The following is a 23,172-nucleotide window of genomic DNA, read 5'->3' as shown; positions in this document are numbered from 1 at the left end:
AAGTCCTTAAAAGAACTCCTTGGAAAGACTGACCGATGTTTTTTTTATGTCCGATGCCAATCCAGATACAGTTTAATCGCAGTGTGCCCAAACATCACGCGTGCATTTATAACAGGTTAGAATGAGCCACCTGACCTTTATTCATGCTTATATCCTCAAAGGGACACACTAAATATTTGATATGGGCTTTATCAAAGTAGATTTTCAAAACTTGCAGTAAAAAAAATACTTGTGAAAAGTAATATGGGCCGAGAAAAATTGGTCTGCGTGCCGCATTTGGGCCCTGGGCCGTAGGTTGAACATGGCTGGTTTAATCCAAAGAAACCAATGACAAATTTGGATGATTTCCCCCATATTCTGTCATTTTAAATTCACTACAAACTCCCCCACAGCCCATCCACCCACTCACATCCAAAAGAGAGCTGTGTACTCACATAATTTTGCACGAAAATGTTCAAAATATCCCCCCCTGCTGGTGAACGGCGGTAGCTGATACGTGGAAAAGAGCAAATATTGTTATCTCAGCTCTACGTGGGAATAATCTAGGGAAAAATATCAGTATTGGGACAAAACTCGTGTCTTTCCTGTCTGTTGTGCAGTGCATTTCTTGCCTGTACCACACTCCCCACCTCCTCTGCTCCTTCGTCTCCACCAGATCTGACCGTCCCCCTTCTCCTCCTCTTCTTCTTTTTTTCTCTCTCTCAGCTGAAGAAGCAGAGCGATTTGCCACCATGCGCTCAGAGGCCCTGCTGACTGGCACCCACACGCCGCCCATTCGCCGTCGGAGCAAGTTCGCCACTCTGGGCCGCCTCCTGAAGCCCTGGAAATGGAGGAAGAAGAAGAGCGAGAAGTTCAAGCAGACCTCAGCAGGTACGATCCACTCGAGCGAGCGTTCAGACGTGTTGTACATGTTCAGGGGCTGCCGTGGGGTGAATACAGAGCTCTTTGCTATTTTTATCACGCTTGCTAGACTTTATGGCAATGCAGGCGACTTTATGGTGCAGTTTTGGGAGATTTTGTGTCCCGAAATCTAACATTTTTGATTTGTGTGGTCTATATGTTTGCGTAAGATCTTAATTGTTGTGAAGGCCTGACTCAGCTATTTGTTCTTCTATTTTTCTGTGTTTATATATGTTTTTTTATTTACACGATTAATATTTTGTAGTGGGTTTTTCTTGATTAAAATAAAGTGCGCTAGGACTGCAAAATTATTCAGAATAACTGTGACTATATGCAGATATTTTCGTATGGTATTGTCATATTTATTGCGATATTGTGGAGATACTAAAAGAATTGGAGGAAATTACACTTTTTTTTCCTTTTTAAAAAGCCTTGACAAGCCTTTAGTGCCATATTCCTGCCATAGTCCAAAGAATTAACATGGAAAAGTGATGAAAAGTGAATTAAGATGGAAAAGTCTGCATTGAAATGGAGCAAAGGATCATGGTCTATGTAGTTCCCTCTGTTTGCTGCAGTAAAACAAACATTTAAACAAAGAGACTTATCATTTGATATACTGTAAAAGCCCTTAATATTATTGTGAGACCTTTTGATGATGCTGTATCACGATATTTGGTACATCTCTTATTGTTACGTGATATTTAAATACTAAAATTGGTAAATAATGAAGCGAGACAGCTGTGTTCGTCAAGTTTAAACCCTGCGTTTCCTGTATTCAGCGTGGTTAGGTCGCTATAGCAACAGAAGACATAGACGTTGTAATTATTCTCTCTGTTTTTGTCTGTAAAACCCCTCACCACACACTTTATACACTTTTCTCACACAGGCGTTAACATTTTCTCACATTTCTCTCTCGTTTAAACTCTCTCAAAGTTCAAACCTTCGTCGGCGTCTTTGTCGGTGCAGAACGTTTCATCGACATTGTGGGTTTTGTCGGGGAGAAAACAAATTGCAAACGTACAGCACTTCAGAGTCACACTGAGATCCAACGTTTATGTAAATTTGTCTGAACACATTCTGTACTGGACAGGAGACACGGCACGGAGGAGACTGATGGACAATGGTCTACAGTCCAACAGCCAATCAGGACGCACGACACAATGGTCTACAGTCCAACAGCCAATCAGGACGCAGGACACAATGGTCTACAGTCCAACAGCCAATCAGGACGCACGACACAATGGTCTACAGTCCAACAGCCAATCAGGACGCACGACACAATGGTCTACAGTCCAACAGCCAATCAGGACGCACAACACAATGGTCTACAGTCCAACAGCCAATCAGGACGCACGACACAATGCACATTCAAAAAATCATGTGAAATTGCACTGAAAAACCCATGAAACAGCGAGACCGTGAAAGGTGAACCGTGATATTGTGACGGACAACTGTAAAACGGGGCCAAACTTATTACAAATTGGGACTTTAAATCTACAGGGCGTCCATAAAATCTCTTTATAATAAAAAAAAAAAGCATTACAAAGGCAGTTGATCAGATATCTTACTCAGACTTGTTCTGTTGTACTCAGTGGTTTCCATAGTGTTTGACCTCATTTAATCCACCTCTATATGAGCTCCATTAGTGGAACAAAGCACATCAAGACCAGACTGGATTTCTTGTGGTGTTTCGCTGTAGCTGAGCCTCATTTATGGTTCAATCGCATCTGTATCTTTGGCTTTAGTCCAGAAATGTCACGTATCTTTGTTCAAAACACAATATCTTCAGCACAGGTCCATAGAAACAAATCCAGAGGTGTGAGATCCACGGAAATGATCCATCCAACGGTCTGGAAACGTTTGAGGAACTCGGGATCGGAATCAGAATCAGAAGAACACAACTCACAAACTACGAACTTTCTTCAGTGATAAAGTGCAACATAAATAATAGATAATAATAGAAATATAGCTCTTATAAATACAAATAAGGCCATGAATAAAGTTAAAAAAGATATAGATAGAAGGCGCCACATTCAGTCAAAAGGTCAAAGTAGCCATCGCTTAATGTTTCACTCAGACAGATGCCTCTTTAATCAATAAAATTCCTGAAATACAAAATTGCAATGTGATTTAAAAACTTTTATAACCGCTGGGTACAACAGAACGATGAATATAATGAATATAGCTTATCAATTGTCTGTGTAATTAAGTTTTAAAATCGTAAAGCGACTTCATGAACGCCCTGTATAATTATAACGCTTTAATCACAAAGTCTGCAACGTTTAGTCCAAAAAGAGGATGTGTATGGAATGTAACGCACTACTCACTTTGTCGTATGCTCCGTCTTTACGAATACTTTACCCTTTACCTGGTTAAACATCTCGACCCCTGTCACATGACGCTAATCGCCGACAAACGACGCTCTGCTGCAGCCGGTCAGTCCTCTCCCTGCGTAACTCTGTCTTATTTAAACGGACTTTCCTTCAGCTAAATCATCAGAGCTTGTTTTTAGTCTCTGGGGTGATTGGAAAAAAAAGTGCAGTGTTGTGAGTTTTGCGCTCGCAGGCCTGTTTGATGCTGGATCGGGCGTTGTCAGGGGCAACAGTAGGACGGAGCGTCGCCGTAAGGCCTGGTCTGTGCGACGGCGACAGACACGGAAAGAGACGGTGGACGCTCATTTAAAGGCTCTGTTGAGTTAGCATGTTACTGTTTAAGATTTTGGATTTATTTTCGGATAATTTTGTATAATCAAATATAAAATGATTTGATTGTGGCTCTTCGTACCAGTCTGTAATATTCTTTGCTCTGGGACTGTGTTTGTGTCATAGACTGTGTGTATATAAACAGACATAGCTAACCTGCTAGCCGCCGCGCTCCAAACAGGAAGTGATCATCTGCGCACTTCCGGCTCCATCGACTGCTGCTGTCAGACTCATTCTGGTCTTAAATGTTTGTATTAACCCTCTACATGATCCTGGAGTTAATTTTTTTGAGTTATTTTGAGATTATTTTTAATTATTATTATTTTATTCTATTTTTGTCACTTTGAGGGTTTTTTTGGGTGGTTTTTTTTTTTGTTTTTTGTTTTTTTTTTTGTTATTTTGAGGTTGTTGGGTTGTTTTAGTTTATTTTCTTTTTTTTTTGTTATTTTGAGTTTTTTCATTTTATTTTGAGTTGGGGTTTTTTTTTATTTTGACTTTATTTTTTTATATTTTGAGTTTGTTTTTTTTGTTATATTTATTATATTTTTTATTTTGAGTTTTTTTCTCTTTTTTGTGTATTTTCTGTATTTTATTTTTAGTTATTTTGAGTTGTTTTTTATATTTTGAGTAGTTTTTTTATATTTTGAGTTTGTTTTTTTAGTTATATTTATTATATTTTTTTACTTATGATTTTGAGTTTTTTTCTCTTTTTTAGTTTATTTTCTTTATTTTTTTTGTTATTTTGAGGTTGTTGGGTTGTTGTTTTTTTTAGTTTATTTTCTTTTTTTTGTTATTTTGAGTTGTTTTTTCATTTTATTTTGAGTTGTTTTTTTTTTGTTATTTTGACTTTATTTTTTATATTTTGAGTTTGTTTTTTTTGTTATATTTATTATATTTTTTACTTATGATTTTGAGTTTTTTTTTCTCTTTTTTAGTTTATTTTCTTTATTTTTTTAGTTATTTTGAGTTGTTTTTTATATATATATTTTGAGTTTGTTTGTTTTTTTAGTTATATTTATTATAATTTTTTTTACTTATTATTTTGAGTTTTTTGTTGTTGTTGTTTGTTTTTTAAACCGTGTCCTCTCTCTCTGTCTCTGCTGCTTCAGACTCGTCGTTTCGGTCTTAAATGTTCGTATTAACCCTCTACATGATCCTGGGGTTTTTATTTCACTATTGTGTCTGTAAATCAAGATATGAACATTAATAACAGACAAATCAGGTCCTTCTTTCCCCGAGGTCGCTCCTGTTAGCGTTAGCAACAGGTTTGATTGACAGCGTTGCTAAGCGCCCGCTCCCTGCTAAACTGTTTTTGTTCAGTGTTTCTCAGATGTCTTTTTTAAATGACTGTAATGTTGAAATTTTAAATGTTCAGTGAAATTATATATTTAAATGTTCACATATACGTCGCATCTGAGTATAAGTCGCACCCCCGGACAAACTATGAAATATACAGTCCGGAAAATACGGTAATATTTGTGTACTGCATCAACACAAACGGAACAAAAACTGGATAAAACGAAGAGATTTCTGCTGGTTCAAGTTCTTTGGTTGAAGTTTTGTTGAAGTCATTGCGAGACGGGGCATTTGAAATCACAAATTGGGCCATAGTATGGAGTAGTTGGTCGAGTTTTTGCCCACTGATCTGAAGTTTGGTGATTCGAATCCCACTCTTGAGCGGACAGATCCACTGACCCATAATTAGGCCTGTCACAGTAAAGTATTTTGAAGTACGAGGTGAATATAGACGATAAACGATGATATTGAAACCAAACTGTGAAGCAGAAATAGTATTTTTAATGTACAGTATTGTTAACAAAACCTGAGCTGCAGTAAATTAATAAATAAATAACAAAATGCAACACTTAAGTCGTTGGTTTGTGTCTATAATGAGTCATGGAAGTTCATAACTCAGCTCGAATCTCATAGTACAGAAAAATAACCAAAATTGTGTCATTAGTGCAAAGGAAAATAAAAAAAAAAACAGGCTTACTCACAGGTTGGCAGTGCGATTCCAGCTCCCACACATAAATTCTGTCGTCGTGTCCTTCGGCAAGACGCTTAAAGCGGAAAGGCAATTTATATATTTACCGTTTGCTCAGAGAAACAAACCCGTGACCTCATAAAACTCTCCAACATGTGATCGACAACAGACTTTGCGGAAATGGTTTTGATTTTGTTTTTGCCGATGAAAGCGAAAAGCAAAACGATAGAGTTATGACTAAAACTGTGACCTTTTATAGGACAGTAAAAACCCTTTATTGTGCAAGAGACCTGAGGAAAGGACATTAACTAGCATGCTAATCAGTGGAGTGGGCTGGAGTGGAATAAATTGGGCTGTTGTCCCATGTCCCACGGTTTTAGGAGCCCAGATTTGAACCTTCGTCGACTTAATTTATATAATACAGGGGCCCGTGTGAGGCTTCTTGCCCCAGGTCCTGAAACTTCTGTCGATGGACCTGATGCTAATGCACTTTTCCTGATTCTCGGACAATAAAATGGTTTATAATTAGATGGAGACAGTGCACGGTGGATTTATTTTGACCTCAAGTGTGCTGCTGTTTATACTTTATATCTGTACTGGACAGGTCATGTTTGTTCAATGGGAAAAATCAGGTGCAAGGCCTTTAAAGTGCACATATTACAGAGTTTAAAGGGCCCATATTATACTGTTTAAAGGGCCCATTTTACACAGTTTAAAGGGCCCATTTTACACAGTTTAAAGGGCCCATTTTACACAGTTTAAAGGACCCATTTTACACAGTTTAAAGGGCCCATTTTACACTGTTTAAAGGGCCCATTTTACATAGTTTAAAGGGCCCATTTTACACTGTTTAAAGGGCCCATTTTACACAGTTTAAAGGGCCCATTTTACACAGTTTAAAGGGCCCATTTTACACTGTTTAAAGGGCCCGTTTTACACAGTTTAAAGGGCCCGTTTTACAGTTTAAAGGGCCCATTTTACAAAGTTTAAAGGGCCCATTTTACACAGTTTAAAGGGCCCATTTTACACAGTTTAAAGGGCCCATTTTACACAGTTTAAAGGGCCCATTTTACATAGTTTAAAGGGCCCATTTTACACTGTTTAAAGGGCCCATTTTACAGTTTAAAGGGCCCATTTTACACAGTTTAAAGGGCCCATTTTACACTGTTTAAAGGGCCCGTTTTACACAGTTTAAAGGGCCCGTTTTACAGTTTAAAGGGCCCATTTTACAAAGTTTAAAGGGCCCATTTTACACAGTTTAAAGGGCCCATTTTACACAGTTTAAAGGGCCCATTTTACACAGTTTAAAGGGCCCATTTTACACAGTTTAAAGGGCCCATTTTACATAGTTTAAAGGGCCCATTTTACACTGTTTAAAGGGCCCATTTTACACTGTTTAAAGGGCCCGTTTTACACAGTTTAAAGGGCCCATTTTACAGAGTTTAAACGGCCCATTTTACACAGTTTAAAGGGCCCATTTTACACTGTTTAAAGGGCCCGTTTTACACAGTTTAAAGGGCCCGTTTTACATAGTTTAAAGGGCCCATTTTACACTGTTTAAAGGGCCCATTTTACTCTGTTTAAAGGGCCCATTTTACACAGTTTAAAGGGCCCATTTTACACAGTTTAAAGGGCCCATTTTACACTGTTTAAAGGGCCCATTTTACACAGTTTAAAGAGCCCATTTTACACAGTTTAAAGGGCCCATATTATACTGTTTAAAGGGCCCATATTATACTGTTTAAAGGGCCCATTTTACACTGTTTAAAGGGCCCATTTTACACTGTTTAAAGGGCCCATTTTACACTGTTTAAAGGGCCCATTTTACACTGTTTAAAGGGCCCATTTTACACTGTTTAAAGGGCCCATTTTACACTGTTTAAAGGGCCCGTTTTACACTGTTTAAAGGGCCCGTTTTACAGTTTAAAGGGCCCATTTTACAAAGTTTAAAGGGCCCATTTTACACAGTTTAAAGGGCCCATTTTACACAGTTTAAAGGGCCCATTTTACACAGTTTAAAGGGCCCATTTTACACAGTTTAAAGGGCCCATTTTACACAGTTTAAAGGGCCCATTTTACACAGTTTAAAGGGCCCATTTTACACAGTTTAAAGGGCCCATTTTACACAGTTTAAAGGGCCCATTTTATACTGTTTAAAGGGCCCATTTTACACTGTTTTCTGATCTGTTCTAATGTCGTTTCCTCATCACAAACGCACCTCGAGTTGTGTTTTGTTTCATTCCCACACGTTTAACACACAAACCTGCAGATTTAGGCTGAGTTCTTGAACACGCTCTTGAAAACGCTCTGTTCCACCTTGTGATGTCATCCAATAATACAGGAAGTGCTCCACTGTGTTTTTAAACTCCATACACCTTCATTTCTAGAATCATTTTTGATCATTTCACCCCTGGAATTGCCCATTTTTTACAAAACAAAAAGCAAAAAGTGTAGCCGTTAACTTGAAAACTACCACTTCATGACATCACAAGGTGGAACAGAGTGTTTTGAGCTTTGGAGATGTTACAGACTAATAAAAGTGTTACTCAAACATTTGTGAATGAAACAAAACGCAACTCCAGGTCTGTTTTTGATGAAGTAACAGCATTAGAACACGACTTAAACCTCATAAGAGTCAAGTTTGCATAATCCAGGAAGTATTTTAGACGGTTTAAGTTAAATTTAAGCGTTAGTCTAACTCTGACTGAAGCCCGTACAAAGCAGAGTGTGAACGCTTCTTACCAAATTATTACCAAATGTACACAACCCCCCCAAACTGCGTGGGAAAGCCGCCCGTTCCAGCGTGTCCGTGTGCAGTGTGTAATAAAAAGCACTGCTCTAAAAGGGGCATTATGCCGGGGATTCGGATTGGAACGGCTCTTTCACTCTTTTGTTACGTACTTATTTTGTGTTTGCATAATTCCCCTCTCTCCAAATACTGATTATCTCTCCTCTTCTTTTGATGCTGGATTATGACTTTATACGGGCGCATCTCGCAGGAGGGCTGGAGACATTGTCCGATCTGACTGTGGAACGGCAGGTTCTTCATATCCCGGCGTGCCACTGGGTTTTGGGCCTGTCACATTCATTCGGGCTCCCACTGTGATCCCAACTTCTGAATAGCCCGTATAAGCGAACGCAGAAAGTGGAGCAGCGTCAACAATCAAAATCACTGCGACGAATTCACATGACGGGAAGTAGCGGCGTGATTTTGTGCTCGGAGGGTGTTTTTTAAGGACAGAATAAGAGTGAATGGCTCATCAGGGTTGAGATTTGAATTAAGGTTTGGTGATACGGAAAAGTAATGAACCAGAAGTTTACCCCGTGTTTTATCGATGTCCTTCAGAACAGTTTTTAGTCAGTTGGATAGTAACACGAAAAGGTGTCGTCGTCGTCGTCTTCTTCTAAAGTCTGAGCTTCTGAGAGAGTCTGCAATAATCGTGATCATCGCACATGATTATACTCGTCTTTACGGCACCAAACACTGTTTAGATGATAGTTCTGGTGTTTGTCCACAAGGGGGCCCTCTGTTACAGCGATGAAACTTGTTAGCGTCTGTGCTTATGGCTCAGGGCTCGCGGGCAGTAGATCTAGATCCGGATGACGCCACACATTTATATCCTCCACTCCAGAAGGTGAAGTCTGATGTGTGGAATTATTATGGATTTGAAAAACAAGAGCAACAAGATGAGCCACCGATCTGCAGAGTCTGACGTAAAAAAGTCGCAGGTCTGGGGACAAACACGAGCGACAAACACGAGCGACTTACGCGCACATTTACGACACAAACATCCTGCATCGTTTGACAAACTAGAGCCTGAAATATCCATCGTAAGTAACAAACCATGAGAAATAAACTATTGAATGTAGTTTGTGTTAGTTTGGATTTGTTTGAATAATGGTGCGTGTTTGTGTCGACTTTGATATCGCTAGGTTAGCACTAGCTGAACAGCATTTGCAATCCCAGCGTATCCTTTATCATGTCCTTTATCATTTACTTTGTCCTTTATCATGTCCATTATCATTTACTTTGTCCTTTACCATGTCCTTTATCATTTACTTTGTCCTTTATCATGTCCTTTATCATGTCCTTTATCATTTACTTTATGTCCTTTACCATGTCCTTTATCATTTACTTTGTCCATTACCATGTCCTTTATCATTTACTTTGTCTTTTATCATTTACTTTATGTCTTTTATCATTTACTTTATGTCCTTTACCATGTCCTTTATCATTTACTTTGTCCTTTACCATGTCCATTATCATTTACTTTGTCCTTTATCATGTCCTTTATCATTTACTTTGTCCTTTATCATGTCCTTTATCATTTACTTTATGTCCTTTATCATGTCCTTTATCATTTACTTTATGTCCTTTACCATGTCCATTATCATTTACTTTGTCCTTTATCATGTCCTTTATCATTTACTTTATGTCCTTTATCATGTCCTTTATCATTTACTTTATGTCCTTTACCATGTCCTTTATCATGTCCTTTATCATTTACTTTATGTCCTTTATCATGTCCTTTTTCTGGGTTTTTCTCAGGTTGGTTCATGTGTTTTTTTATAGTCGTTTTATAATTGACACATTTATTATTCGTTCATTGTTCATTTGTTTGTTCACAATTGCAGTGGAAAAAAAATAAAGGTGATGCTCAGACACCTGCAAATTGTCTGGTAATTGATGTTTTACAGACCTTTTAAATAACTGTAAACCTTGGTTTAATTATTGTGATAATATTGTTAATATTATTTTGGTCAAAATAATCGCAAGTCTAAATTTTAATTTAGTCCCATCAGTGTATCAATCCCTCCATCACGCCTCAAAACAAAACCAAACACAATCATGCAGTTGGAGGTAAAACTGAGACGATGTGAAATGAGGGATGAGAGAGAGAGAGACAAAGAGATAGAGAGGCAGAGAGATAGAAAAATATAGAGATGGAGAGACGGAGATACGAGATAGAGAGAGAGACACAGAGATAGAAAAATATAGAGATAGAAAGAGAGACAGAGATAGAACGAGAGAGAGGGAAAGAGATAGAGACACACAGAGATAGAAAAATGGAGAGATAGAAAGAGAGACACATAGAACGAGAGAGAGAGATAGAAAGAGATAGACAGAGATAGAAAAATAGAGCGATAGAGAGACACAGAGATAGAAGGAGATAGAGAGATAGAAAGAGAGAGACACTCAGATAGAAAAATAGAGAGATAGAGACAGATGGAACTAGATAGAGACAGAGATAGAAAGAGATAGAGAGAGACACAGAGAGATAAAGAGAGAGAGGGATAGAAAGAGTCGGAGAGAGAAAGACAGACACAGAGGGAGATAAAGAAAGAAAGAGACACAGAGAGAAAGAGAGAGACACACACACAGACAGAGATGGAGTGAGACAGAGAGACACACACACTCCTCTTCTGAATCTGTGAGTACTAACTGTGGCAACTCGTCTGTTTATCCTTAAATGATCCTGAAAAACCCTGATAAGTTCCTGCGTTGTTTCTCCACGTTCAGTTCGTTGATATTACAGTGTAAGTCCTTCCTGTGTCCCTGTCAAAATAAAACCCTCTGCATTTACCCACTGCAGATGGAGCCTTATTGTGAAAACCCTCCACAAACACAAACTGCAGCCTGTCCAGTCCAACTTTATATTTAAGAATCGTCTTTTATCTCTTTTGTTCCTGGATTTCAAATAAATATTGTCCAAAATGCAGCAGAAAACAGGAGTGTGGGCGTCTTGTTCAAACAGGGAGAGGCAAAGTAAAAGGAAAAAATATAAAAACACGCTTTTCTAACGAGACGCCCGTCATGTTCAGGCTTTGTGGAACAGCGCCTCTATTTACATAATAAAAAGTGTGCTCTTAATATGAACAGACACATAAATATGGATAAAACGTGCTAGCGCTGACGTTTACTCCTGTTTTGAATGGTATATTTTAGCTTTTAATACACCAGCGTGCTCTTATTTTGAAGGGTTTGCAGTGAACGTCTAAAATCTACACTTTACTTTGTTGTTTTATTAGTTATTTGTCGATATTTTTAGCTATTTTTTCCCAAATTGTTGAGCCAAATTGGGCAGATTCTCCTCTTTTTCGCTCTCATCTCTTCGACGTGTTGCGTGTTTTTAGTTCGCTGATTGCTTTTGTAACAGGTCATCGCAGAGACCCACTTAATATTCAGTTCAAAGCCCAGAGCAGAGCGACCTATTTATTTTTATTAACTGTTTAATGTTTGGAAAGATGCAGCCAAATGGACGCACAACTTCTGCCGTACGAGACCCAGTGCTGCAGCGTCTCATGGGTTCGTTTGGGGTTTTTATGTCCCAGATTCGTCCAATTTTAGACCTGGTTTATTTTGAATCATGTTTTTCACTTAATATTTCAACTGTATTCCTGGTTTAGAGTTTATTTAATCCAAGAATAATCCACATTTTGCTATAATATCTTTAAATTATCAAATGCAGTTCATCTAAAGTGAGTGAATAACATTGTTGGGTTAATGTTCTAACGTGCGGCACTTTTAAATCTAAAGATGATTATGGCACTTTTAAATCTAAAGATGATTATGCAAGAGCTGGTCTGTCGCAGGGATAATTATTCACAACATAAACCATTGTTCTGTATGAAAATATGGCTGTTGTGTGAACGCTGGACTGCGATACAGCTACAGTCTGGATTTCTCTCGTGCGTCCATATTTTAAAATGCAAATATATGACATTTATACCACAAAACTTGAGAAATTGGGTTTCCGGATTATAAAAAAAACTATTTTCAGTTACCAGTTGTTCCAGCTGCCACTGTCTATACAAGTCGATACTTAAATTAGCATTGAAAATACCATATTTTCTGGAAAAGTGTCACTTTTTTCATAGTGTGTCCGGGGGTGCGACTTATACGTGAAATTATCCAAACAGAGTGAGATCCAGAGTAAACTTGTTGCTTGTTTTTTCTGCTTTATTTATCTGATTAACTGTTAATATCTTACGTTAACAAACCAGACACGTGTTCAGTTCTGTCTGTGCTTCATGGAGCTGAATAAATATAAATGTGTTACGTCAGCGTAATGTACTGATATTCAGCCTGTTGTTCCACATTTTATTATTATTATTATAACTTCACTTTAAAGATAAAATGTCTGTTCTTGGTCTTGGATTTTGTAAAATAAATTTCACCAAAAATGTGAGTTATATATGTTTTTTCTTCATTATTCTGCATTTTTCACTGGTGCGACTTATACTCCAGAGCGACTTTTTTTTGTGTTAAATGGGACTAATTTAAAGTTTGTAGTGTTTATGTTCAGGAGATAGAACAAGTTTTAAATAATAATGATTTAATATAATGTAATTTTGACACATATAAGTGAAAAATACATTATTGCTCCTCCCTGGTATTTAACACAAGCTCAAACAGAACATCTTGGTGTTTTACTGAACGTTTTTGTTTTTTATTCACTTTTATGTGAAGCTGAAGTCGGCCTCGTATATTATATTTTATTTATTTTACAAACTGTTCACCCACAACAAGTCACAAACATGAGGGCAGGTCTTGGATTTTGTAAAATAAACTTTCCAAAAAATGCGACTTACAGTTTAGCGCAACTTATACATGTGTTTTTCATCATTATTTTGCATTTTTTTGGCTGGTGCGACTTATACTCCAGAGCGACGTATAGTCCAGAAAATACAATACTCATTTGAACAAGTATTGATACTGAAAAATAAGCAAAATGGACAAATAAGAACTGTTAACGTATCAGCTAACGGCTTTAAATCTGTAGCACAGGCTGATATTTAGTTTTGTCTGAGCTGCTGCCTAAAGAAATCACGTTAAGGTTTATTTTAATACTTCAGTGCAAATGAGACCGCAGTTCTGTTATTGGTCAGTGGTTAAAATGGGCTGAGTTTGTGGTAAATTTAAAATACATAAGTTGAAGGAAAATGTTCAAAATTGACACAAAAATATCGGCGGAGCTCATCAGCCTTTGTTTGCTCTGGATTCTAAACAGCCGTGGAAAAGACTAAAGAAATGAAAAATTAGGACTGTTGCCGAAGTTGCCGTAGTAATTAAGAATTCAAAATGAAATATTCTATCTATTGAGTGTCAGATTTTTCAGATAATTACTACATCCACCCGTCGTTCAGCACATTACAGATGGAACAATAGATTTTGTGGCTAAGTGTTTATCATGAGGACTCTTCTTTGCAGTAGTGGGAACATTTTGGTTATTTTTCTGTTCTGCTGTGAGATTTTCACTGTAGAGGATTGAATTATGAACTTCCATGACTCATTATGGACACAAACTAACGACTTAAGTGTTTCATGCTGTTATTTATTAATTGCAACTCATTATTTTTACAATTTTGCCCATTTAGAATCGTTTTTTTGTGGATAATTCTGCTGCAGGGTCTACATGATCCTGGGGTTAATTTTTTGGAGTTATTTTGAGATTATTTTAAATTTTTATTTATTTATTTTTTGTCACTTTGAGGTTTTTTTATTTTTTATTTTTTTATTTTGAGGTTGGGTTTTTTTAAGTTTATTTTCTTTTTTTTGTTATTTTGAGATTTGTTTTTATTTTATTTTGAGTTTTTTTTGTTTTTGTTTTTTGATATTTTGAGAAACTGTCTCCTCTCTCTCTGTCTCTGCTGCTGTTAGACTCGTCATTTTGGTCTTAAATGTTCGTATTAACCCTCTACATGATCCTGGGGTTAATTTTTTTTTGTTATTTTGAGATTATTTTTAATTGTGTTTTTTTTTGTTGTTTTTTTTTTTTTTTGTCACTTTGAGGTTTATATATATATATATATATATATATATATATATATATATATATATATATATATTGAAGTTGTTGGTTTTTTTTTTTGTTTCTTTTCTTTTTTTTGTTATTTTGAGTTGTTTTTTTTTATTTAGTTTATTTTTTGTTATTTAGATTTGTTTATTTTTATTTTTATTTTTTTATTATTATTTTTTTTTTGCAGTCTCCTCTCTCTGTCCCTGCTGCTGTCAGACTCGTCATTTTGGTCTTAAATGTTCGTATAAACCCTCTACACGATCCTGGGGTTTTGTTTGACTGGAGCCGACCGCTGTGGTTGACGTCACTCTCGCTTAGTCCACTTCTTTAAACGCTCTAGTCCACGGTTTGTGTACAGGTTTGGCCGCTTTGGACTTTTCCGATTAACAGAACAGACCATTAAAGTTTCAACGCAGACTCACTGAGGCACATCTGGGAAATGGTCTTGGTTGAAAGCCCCACTTTGAGCTGCAGCGCCTGGGGCTGGTGCTGCTGGGTTGTGCTCGGAGTATTTGGGTCACTTTGCAGACCGATACATACTTTCTCTCGCTCAAAAAGAAAATAATTTGCTCTTCGCTAGTTTCGCGCATCAGTCCACGCGGCTCGTGTTGATGCTAACTTGATAACGCTCTTCGCCGAGTGTCTCAAATGGCTCCTCCTGGTTCAGATTTTCAGTGTCGGACGTTGTTTCTGAAGGTGATTTAAGGAGGTCATGTTCCAAAGACGTTTCAAATACTTCCTGGTAAATAGGACAAGAACATAAACGCTCGCAGCAGCAGGAGGCGTGTAACCTTCAGGACATATGGCTCGTTGTCTTTCTGCAAACTTAAATGGTCACGGTCACATTTCTGTCGCTCGTTAAGAATTATTTTATAAAATTTTTAGCTATGGACTTTGGAAATACTGTATTTTCTGGATTATAAGTCGCACAAGCTAAAAAATGCATAATATTGAAGAAAAAAACATATAAAAGTCGCATTTTTGGGGAAATTTATTTTGCAAAATCCAAGACCAAGAACAGACATTTTCTCTTTAAAGTCAAGTTCTAATAATAATAATAAAATGGACCAACAGGCTGAATATCAGTACATCACGCTAACGTAACACATTTATATTTATTCAGCTCCATGAAGCACAGACAGAACTGAACACGTGTCTGGTTTGTTAACGTAAGATATTAACAGTTAATCAGATAAATAAAGAAGAAAAAACAACAACAAGTTTACTCTGGATCTCACTCCAAATCAATAAATCCATTAAATTCTTCGTCCTCGGTGTCACTTCTGAACATTTTACCGTTTTCTTTTAGGGGCGTTTTTGTTCAGTGTTTCTCTTTTGTCTTTTAAATCACCGTAATGTTTAAATTTTAAATGTTCAGTGGTTCAGGAGGAGTAGAAACTGGTACAAGTCTAGATGTGAAAATATATATTTGAATAATTTCACATATAAGTCGCATCTGAGTATAAGTCGCACCCCCGGACAAACTATGAAAAAAGTGACACTTATAGTCCGGAAAATACAGTACTTGTTTCCATCTGGATCATCTAAAAACAAATATATTTTTAGATTCTCCTGAAAAATGACATTGGACTGTGTTTATCGTCGCTGGACATCGCTGTTTTAGTGGTTCAAGGATTTGGACAAACATTAGGATTGAGATGATGAGATGAATTGTGGCCGCGTCGCACCTTGCACAGACTCCTGTATCCTAGCAACCCATGCCGTAGGCATGGGACATACATATTTGTTGTTGCTAGCATGTCAGCGTCAACATTGAGTCAATGGGTGAAGGACTCATGCCGCAGGCATGGGCCATCTTTATTACTGCTAAAATGAATGGAAGTCAATGGGAGGTCAATGGCCGACCCCGGATGTCATGGCGAATGACAGAAGTCACAGTCTGCAACGATGCAACGATGAGTGCATGGGCGACTCATCGTTGCGGAAGCAATAGGCCCTACGCTCTGTATGGGCTCGGGCCGAATAACAAAAAAAAAGAAAATATACAAAAAAATAACAAAATAACAAAAAAAAACAAAAACAAAAAATCCTCAAAGTGACAAACCCCCCCCCCCCAAAAAAAACAAATTAAAATAATCTCAAAATAACTCAAAAAAATTAACCCCAGGATCATGTAGAGCGGATTAATATGAACATTTAAGACCAAAATGACGAGTCTGACAGCAGCAGGTACAGAGAGAGGACACAGTTTCTCAATAGAAAGTCAATTGGAGCCAGATCCTCGGTCTTTGCTCAGTCGACCTTTCATTTCAAATCTTTAGACGGTGGAATCAGTTCCAGAGAGTCTGAAACTGTCTGTAGATTTAAATAATTTTACTAGAAATTTGAAAAAGTACATTTTAGAGAATCAAATGTGTCAGTCTGGTCCAGTCTGGCTCAGTCTGGCTCAGTCTGGCTCAGTCTGGCTCAGTCTGGTTCAGTCTGGTTCAGTTTGGTCCAGTTTGGTTCAGTCTGGTCCAGTTTGTTTCAGTCTGGTTCAGTCTGGTTCAGTTTGGTCCAGTTTGGTTCAGTCTGGTTCAGTTTGGTTCAGTCTGGTCCAGTTTGTTTCAGTCTGGCTCAGTCTGGTTCAGTCTGGTTCAGTCTGGCTCAGTCCGGCTCAGTCTGGCTCAGTCTGGCTCAGTCTGGCTCAGTCTGGTTCAGTCTGGTTCAGTCTGGTTCGTTTGTTCTGTTCTGTTTCACTGTAAAAACCTGCACAGAATGATTTTTTTATGTGTTTGGACTGAAGGAAATATCATGTATTGGACTTGGAGACATTTGTTGTATTTTTCTGCAAATGTCAATGATGAGCTGATCATATAATATAATTGTAATGAAATGTGCATTTTGGAAAGTCACAGCAGCTAAATCTGGTACAAATCATCTTTTTTTTTGTAAGATTAATGAATTTGTACATGATCCCTGACAAATAAAGAAAAAACAAATAAAGAAAAAGCAAATAAAAAACAAATAATGGAGCCGTTAGCATGTCCATTTATATCACAGTCTTTGTTGTTACATTTCTATTAATTAAAACTAAAACTCGTATTGAAATTGGATCCTCCTTTTACTGAAAAAACACATAAATGAGCACATTGTGGTCAGGTGTTTTTGATTTAATGGCGTTACACAATCCTGGACGTTCACGCGCTGGAGGTTATGTCATAAGCCTCGAGTAATTACTTCTGAAATGGGGAGGGGACGGTCCCATAATCCTTCAAATGTAATATATTCATTGGCATATCACCACCGAGCAACTTGTAAAAAATAGACTTACTTCAGCTGCAAAAACGGCTTTGTTTGTTTTTAAAAATGATCCGAAAGTAGTTCATTTTGTGGTAATTTTGTACAGATGTTATGAATGAAAAATGTAAATCTTGTGGATGTTGTTGTAAGATTTAGATTGCAATAAAAAATAAATAAAAAATAAAAAAAACATACTTTTGGAGGAATTACTATATAAACTGCAGGACTACTACAAGATTACTTTTAAAATGGTACTTGTCGAGTCTGATGCAGTCTTGTCGAGTCTGATGCAGTCTTGTCGAGTGTGGTGCAGTCTTGTCGAGTCTGGTGCAGTCTTGTCGAGTCTGACGCAGTCTTGTCGAGTGTGGTGCAGTCTTGTCGAGTCTGGTGCAGTCTTGTCGAGTCTGACGCAGTCTTGTACAGTCTTGTCGAGTCTGACGCAGTCTTGTACAGTCTTGTCGAGTCTGATGCAGTCTTGTCGAGTCTGGTGCAGTCTTGTCGAGTCTGGTGCAGTCTTGTCGAGTCTGACGCAGTCTTGTACAGTCTTGTCGAGTCTGGTGCAGTCTTGTACAGTTTTGTCGAGTCTGGTGCAGTCTTGTACAGTTTTGTCGAGTCTGGTGCAGTCTTGTCGAGTCTGATGCAGTCTTGTACAGTCTTGTCGAGTCTGACGCAGTCTTGTACAGTCTTGTCGAGTCTGATGCAGTCTTGTACAGTCTTGTCGAGTCTGATGCAGTCTTGTACAGTCTTGTCGAGTCTGATGCAGTCTTGTACAGTCTGACAGGGTGAGATTGCACCGGGGTTTTTGCACTACTAGCACAGTGAGATGAAACATGACAAAGTGAGCGTTTTATAACCTTCCCAGAGACGAGAGGGGCCACAAACAGCCCTGACCCTAACAGACGGCTGCCATCTTCCCCCAGTGCGACACACGGCCACAGACGTGTGGGGAAAAAAAACACATTTTGCACTTTTGTCAGAAAAAATAAACAGTGTATTACTTTTGTATATTGTCCACAATTTCCATTTTGAATCCCGCTCTTGATACAAACGTCACCACAGGTTCATGATGCGATTCCAGCTCCCACAGATAAATGCTATTGTTGTGTCCTCGGGCAAGACACTTACCCCACCTCGCCCCAGTGTGTGTGTGTGCACTGGTGTGTGAATGTGTGTGTGTGTAGGTGGTTTCTTGATGTAAAGTGCTATACAAACATGTGATTTTTTAATTTTTTTTTTTACAATTTACCAAAATAATCAGTATTTGCCAAAACATTTTTTCCGCCTGCTGTTAAATAAATGTTGCCATTATTTTGTGAGAAAAATACTTTTAAGAAGAAAAGTTCTAGATCTACAAAAATGACATTGCCGTACCCCTTTGCGATGTTGTATTCCCTTTCATCTCCTAAAGTGACAGACGTTTATGAATAATTTCCGTGCTCAAAGCGTCTAAGAATAACATCAGCACTTATAGAGCGACGTGCGCCAAACGAAACCAGACTTTGGCACAGGCCGCCTCCCAAAAACGTGAAAAAAATCAAATAAATTCTTGCATAAATTACATAAAAAAACACAAACATCATGTACAAGTATGACCTCATTTTTAAAGAAACACTGCGACTTTCTGCGAGATTCCGTGGAAACAAAGAATATTACAGCCAAATGAACAACATCTCCACGGAAACGAGAAGGAGAAGGTCAAGTAAGAGTCAGGTTTGTGGAGCTGCGGGGCGACAGTGACTCAGTTGGTAGAGCGTTTGTCCACTGATCCGGAGGTTGCCGTTTTGAATCCCGTTCCTACAGATAAATGCTTGTTTTACATTGCACGCAAAAAACATCCAAAATGAAAAAAACAAACATGCATTCTCTGCTTTCACCAGGGCCGGTTCAGACTTTAAGCAGACTGAGCAGCTGCTTAGGGCCCCGAGGTCACCAGGGGGCCCCCAGGAGCCCATAAGGTGCATTTATATTGAAAATATTTTGGACACAAGCAGCCTAAATATCCCTCTAAATATCCATCTAAAACAATTACATTTGTTTTATTTCTATAGTAGTAAAATATCTGCTGCTGTTGTGTTTGTTTTTGAGTCGGGCAGAGGTGAGGGCAGCTCTGTGTTTACACCGGAGCAAGGACCCGACATAATGTAAAAGTAAGAAACACTGTCGCAACTGGAACACATTAAAATCCACCAAAAATGAAGAAAAAATATCTAGAATTTCCAACACCTCGGTCCCCCTCTTTATATATTTATGTTCTGTTCTTGTGTCTGTTGTAGTTGTGACGTTCTGGATGTTTTCAGTCTGATGTTGTTCAGATAAACACAAAAACAACTGGTCAAAGTGATGAGAGCAGAGTCAGAATGTGTCAAATGTGAATCAACAGCAGCTGAGACAGGAGGGGGCCCCAGAGACACATTCAGTTTAGCTAGAACCGGCCCTGCCTTTCATGAATAACACCATTTCTTCCCTCTTTTCCACCTCTTTTTACTTCCTTTTCCGAATGCCAGTCGTGTCCTCTCATAAAAACTCTTCCGCGTGGCTAATTCCTCGCCCTGAGCTAGTATCAGACAAGCTCACACTAGAAAACTTTTTGAAGTTCACGCCGATATTGCGTTTAAGCTAACCCAAAGCGCGCCGTTTGATGATAATTCTACGTTTGTTTGTTTTTTTTCCCGGAGTAGAACCAACAGTTAAGCCCCGCGGCGGCGTCTCGTTTGACATTTTACTCATCCCTGCGCTCATTTCCGATTCACGGTGATGAACGACGCTGTCACTACGAGCGACGATAAAACAATCGGTCCATTATACGTGGACGTGATTGATTCCGCGGAGGGAGGACTCGTGGTTGTTTTGCGTCCGACCTGTGATCTTTTTTTTTTTTTTGTCGTCACGAGGTACAGACGCCTGGAGGGACCTCACTGTGCCGGAGTTGTTCTAGTTCTTAATTAGTTCTCATGCAGAGCGGCGTTTTGAGTTCGCCGGCGTGGTTGCGGAGCGCTTTTGTGTTGAGTTGTTAAGTGCCTAATACGTTTTTGGAGGTTAAAAATAGAAGCGCGCTGGGGCTACGGGGCGAGTCGCTGTTTGCATAATTCGTTCTCATTCGTACTGTAGGCTGCGAGTCAAGAGTTTTACACGGGATAGAGGCTCCGCGGTAGATTTAGTGTCTTTTATTTCATTATTTTAAGATTATTCTGCTGTTTAAAGGCCATTTCTTGCATGATTTTACTCCGAAGCGCTAAAACAAGTTAAGATCCGAGTCATTTTTGATTTTGCGTCCAAACAAAATGAAAGAAATTTGTATTAAATGTTCTATATCACACAAAACTGACTCTTGTGAAGCTTTAAATCGTGTTATAATGTTGTTAGCGCGTCGAAAACAGACCTGGAGTTGTGTTTTTTCATTCACACATGTTTGAGTAACACTTTATTATTAGTCTGTCACATCTCCAAAGCTCAAAATGCGACGTTCCACCTTGTGATGTCATCAAGTGGGAGTTTTCAAGTTAATATCTACCTTTTTTTTACCTTTTGTTCAGTAGTAGAGTGGTGATTCCAGGGATGAAATGATCCAAATGATTCTAGAAATGAAGGTGTGTGGAGTTTAAAAAGACAGTGGAGCACTTCCTGTATCGCCACATGATGACATCACGAGGTGGAATGTCGTATGGGCGCAAAGATTTAGGAAAGCTTGTTTTTGTGAATGAGACAATACGCAACTCCGGGTGTTTATGATGAAGAAGCAACATTAGAATTCACTTGTTTAATGCACAAACAAACCCGCAGATTTTAGGCTGAGCTCTTCTCTCAAACTGAAAACACTCTGTTCCACCTTGTGATGTCATCATGTGGCGATACAGGAAGTGCTCCACTGTGTTTTTAAACTCCACACACCTTCATTTCTAGAATCATTTGGATCATTTCAGCTCCTGGAATTGCACAATCTTTACTGAACTAAATGTAAAACGTAGCTGTTCACTTAAACTACCACTTGATGACATCACAAGGTGGAACGTTGCATTTTGAGCTTTGGAGATGTTACAGACGAATAATAAAAGTGTGACTCAAACATGTGTGAGTGAAAAAAACACAACTCCAGGTGAGATTTTTGAGGAGGGAACAGCGTTAGAACACGATTTAAAGCTACAAGAGTGGGTTTTGCATATACAGGTCCTTTTTTCGTCATGTTACTGGGAACTGAAATATCACAGGATGTTTTTAATTGCAATGTAAGTGTTGTTACCATGACAACATCAGCAATCAGACTGCAAGATGAATCAAATTAGAACTGAAATCAGAAATTGAAAATGCAAACACTGCTCTATTTTTGAGCATTTTTTCTGCTGTAAACTTTGTCTTAGGATGTACAAAACCCAGTAAACTTAAAAAAAAAATGAAATGAGAAATAAAATAAGTGATTATTTGCACCAGAAGCCTAAATCTCTTATGTTTACACCAGAACTGTACTATTTGGAGATGCTTTTCATTAATAACAAAGAGCGTAAACGTTTTAAATCTAAAGTTTTATTTGGAAATGTAAGAACATGTTGGTGAAATTGGTTCACGGCGACGGGACAAAATCTTAACCTGATCGTCTAAAATCTCCGTTTGTAAAAGGTTTAATGCAGAGGTGCCCAAACTCTTTTTTATCGAGGGCCACGTCTCAAAACATATTCGAAGCGGAGGGCCACACACCAGTGATCAGTGCAGTGCGGTACTTTAAAAATGGCTTTGACAGAGCCGCTGTGTGTTAAAAAGGCTTTAAACACATTCATTTTAGGTTTGTATCACACTGCAATTTGATGTTTGAGGTTATAGTGGTAGAAATAGTTTAATTTGCTGTTAAAAGTACCGCATTTGGCCCTCGGAATTTAGTTTGGACACCCCCGGTTTAATGAAATGCAGTACAATATTTTGCATAATGTATATATTTCTCCAAATATTTATAGTAAGTACAGTGTGGGTACATCAGCAAAGTGTTTATGGGAATGTGCTCATATCTAAACACTTTAAAATAAAAAGTCTGTCTCAGGATGTGTTTACTCGGACATATTCCTCCTCCACTGGTACAAAATGAGCAGATTCAGTCGTTTTTAGTGACGACTGGACGGAATTTTATGGTTAATTTGGTGATGATCCTCCGTCTGTTTCCCGGTTTAAGTCACTGACGTCTGACCCCTTGACTATTCAATTCAATTCATCTTTATTTCAACAGGGACAGTGACAAACAGAAAAAATACAAAGAGTAAACATCTACGTTTTAAACAGAACCACAGCAGTGACTCACATCCTGGACTGAAACGAATTGCACTGAATCTTATGTTTGTGAGTGACTTTATTTCATTTTTTTTTTTGGCTGTTTAGCTGCAAATAAAACTGTACATTAAAGTTCTCAGTGGAGCAAAGTGTTCAGTCGTGCAGTGACAAACATCTCAGTTGCGCTCGTCCATCGCGACCTCCTCAAGAGCACCCGCAAAGAGCACCCGTAACGCGTCATTATAAGTGAGTTTGGAGTCCAGATTTAAACAACATCAACTTTACATCATCA

General features: G+C 38.2%; 1 protein-coding gene across 3 annotated transcripts in view; it reads left to right on the top strand.

The window, feature by feature from the left end:
- The window catches only part of LOC117385624 (phosphatase and actin regulator 1-like), a 97,856-nt gene that overhangs the window by 34,112 nt on the left and 40,572 nt on the right, over nt 1-23,172 (top strand). For all 3 annotated transcript variants that reach the window (XM_055228547.1, XM_055228549.1, XM_055228548.1), the window contains exon 2: nt 706-870. In XM_055228547.1, the coding sequence (XP_055084522.1) occupies nt 706-870 (165 nt within the window). The remainder of the gene's footprint in view (nt 1-705; nt 871-23,172) is intronic.

This window comes from Periophthalmus magnuspinnatus, chromosome 17 (genome assembly GCF_009829125.3).
Source record: "Periophthalmus magnuspinnatus isolate fPerMag1 chromosome 17, fPerMag1.2.pri, whole genome shotgun sequence".
Classification (NCBI taxonomy): Eukaryota; Metazoa; Chordata; class Actinopteri; order Gobiiformes; family Gobiidae; genus Periophthalmus; species Periophthalmus magnuspinnatus.
The sequence above is the reverse complement of the archived record's forward strand: the minus strand, read 5'-3'. Positions and strand labels throughout refer to the sequence as shown.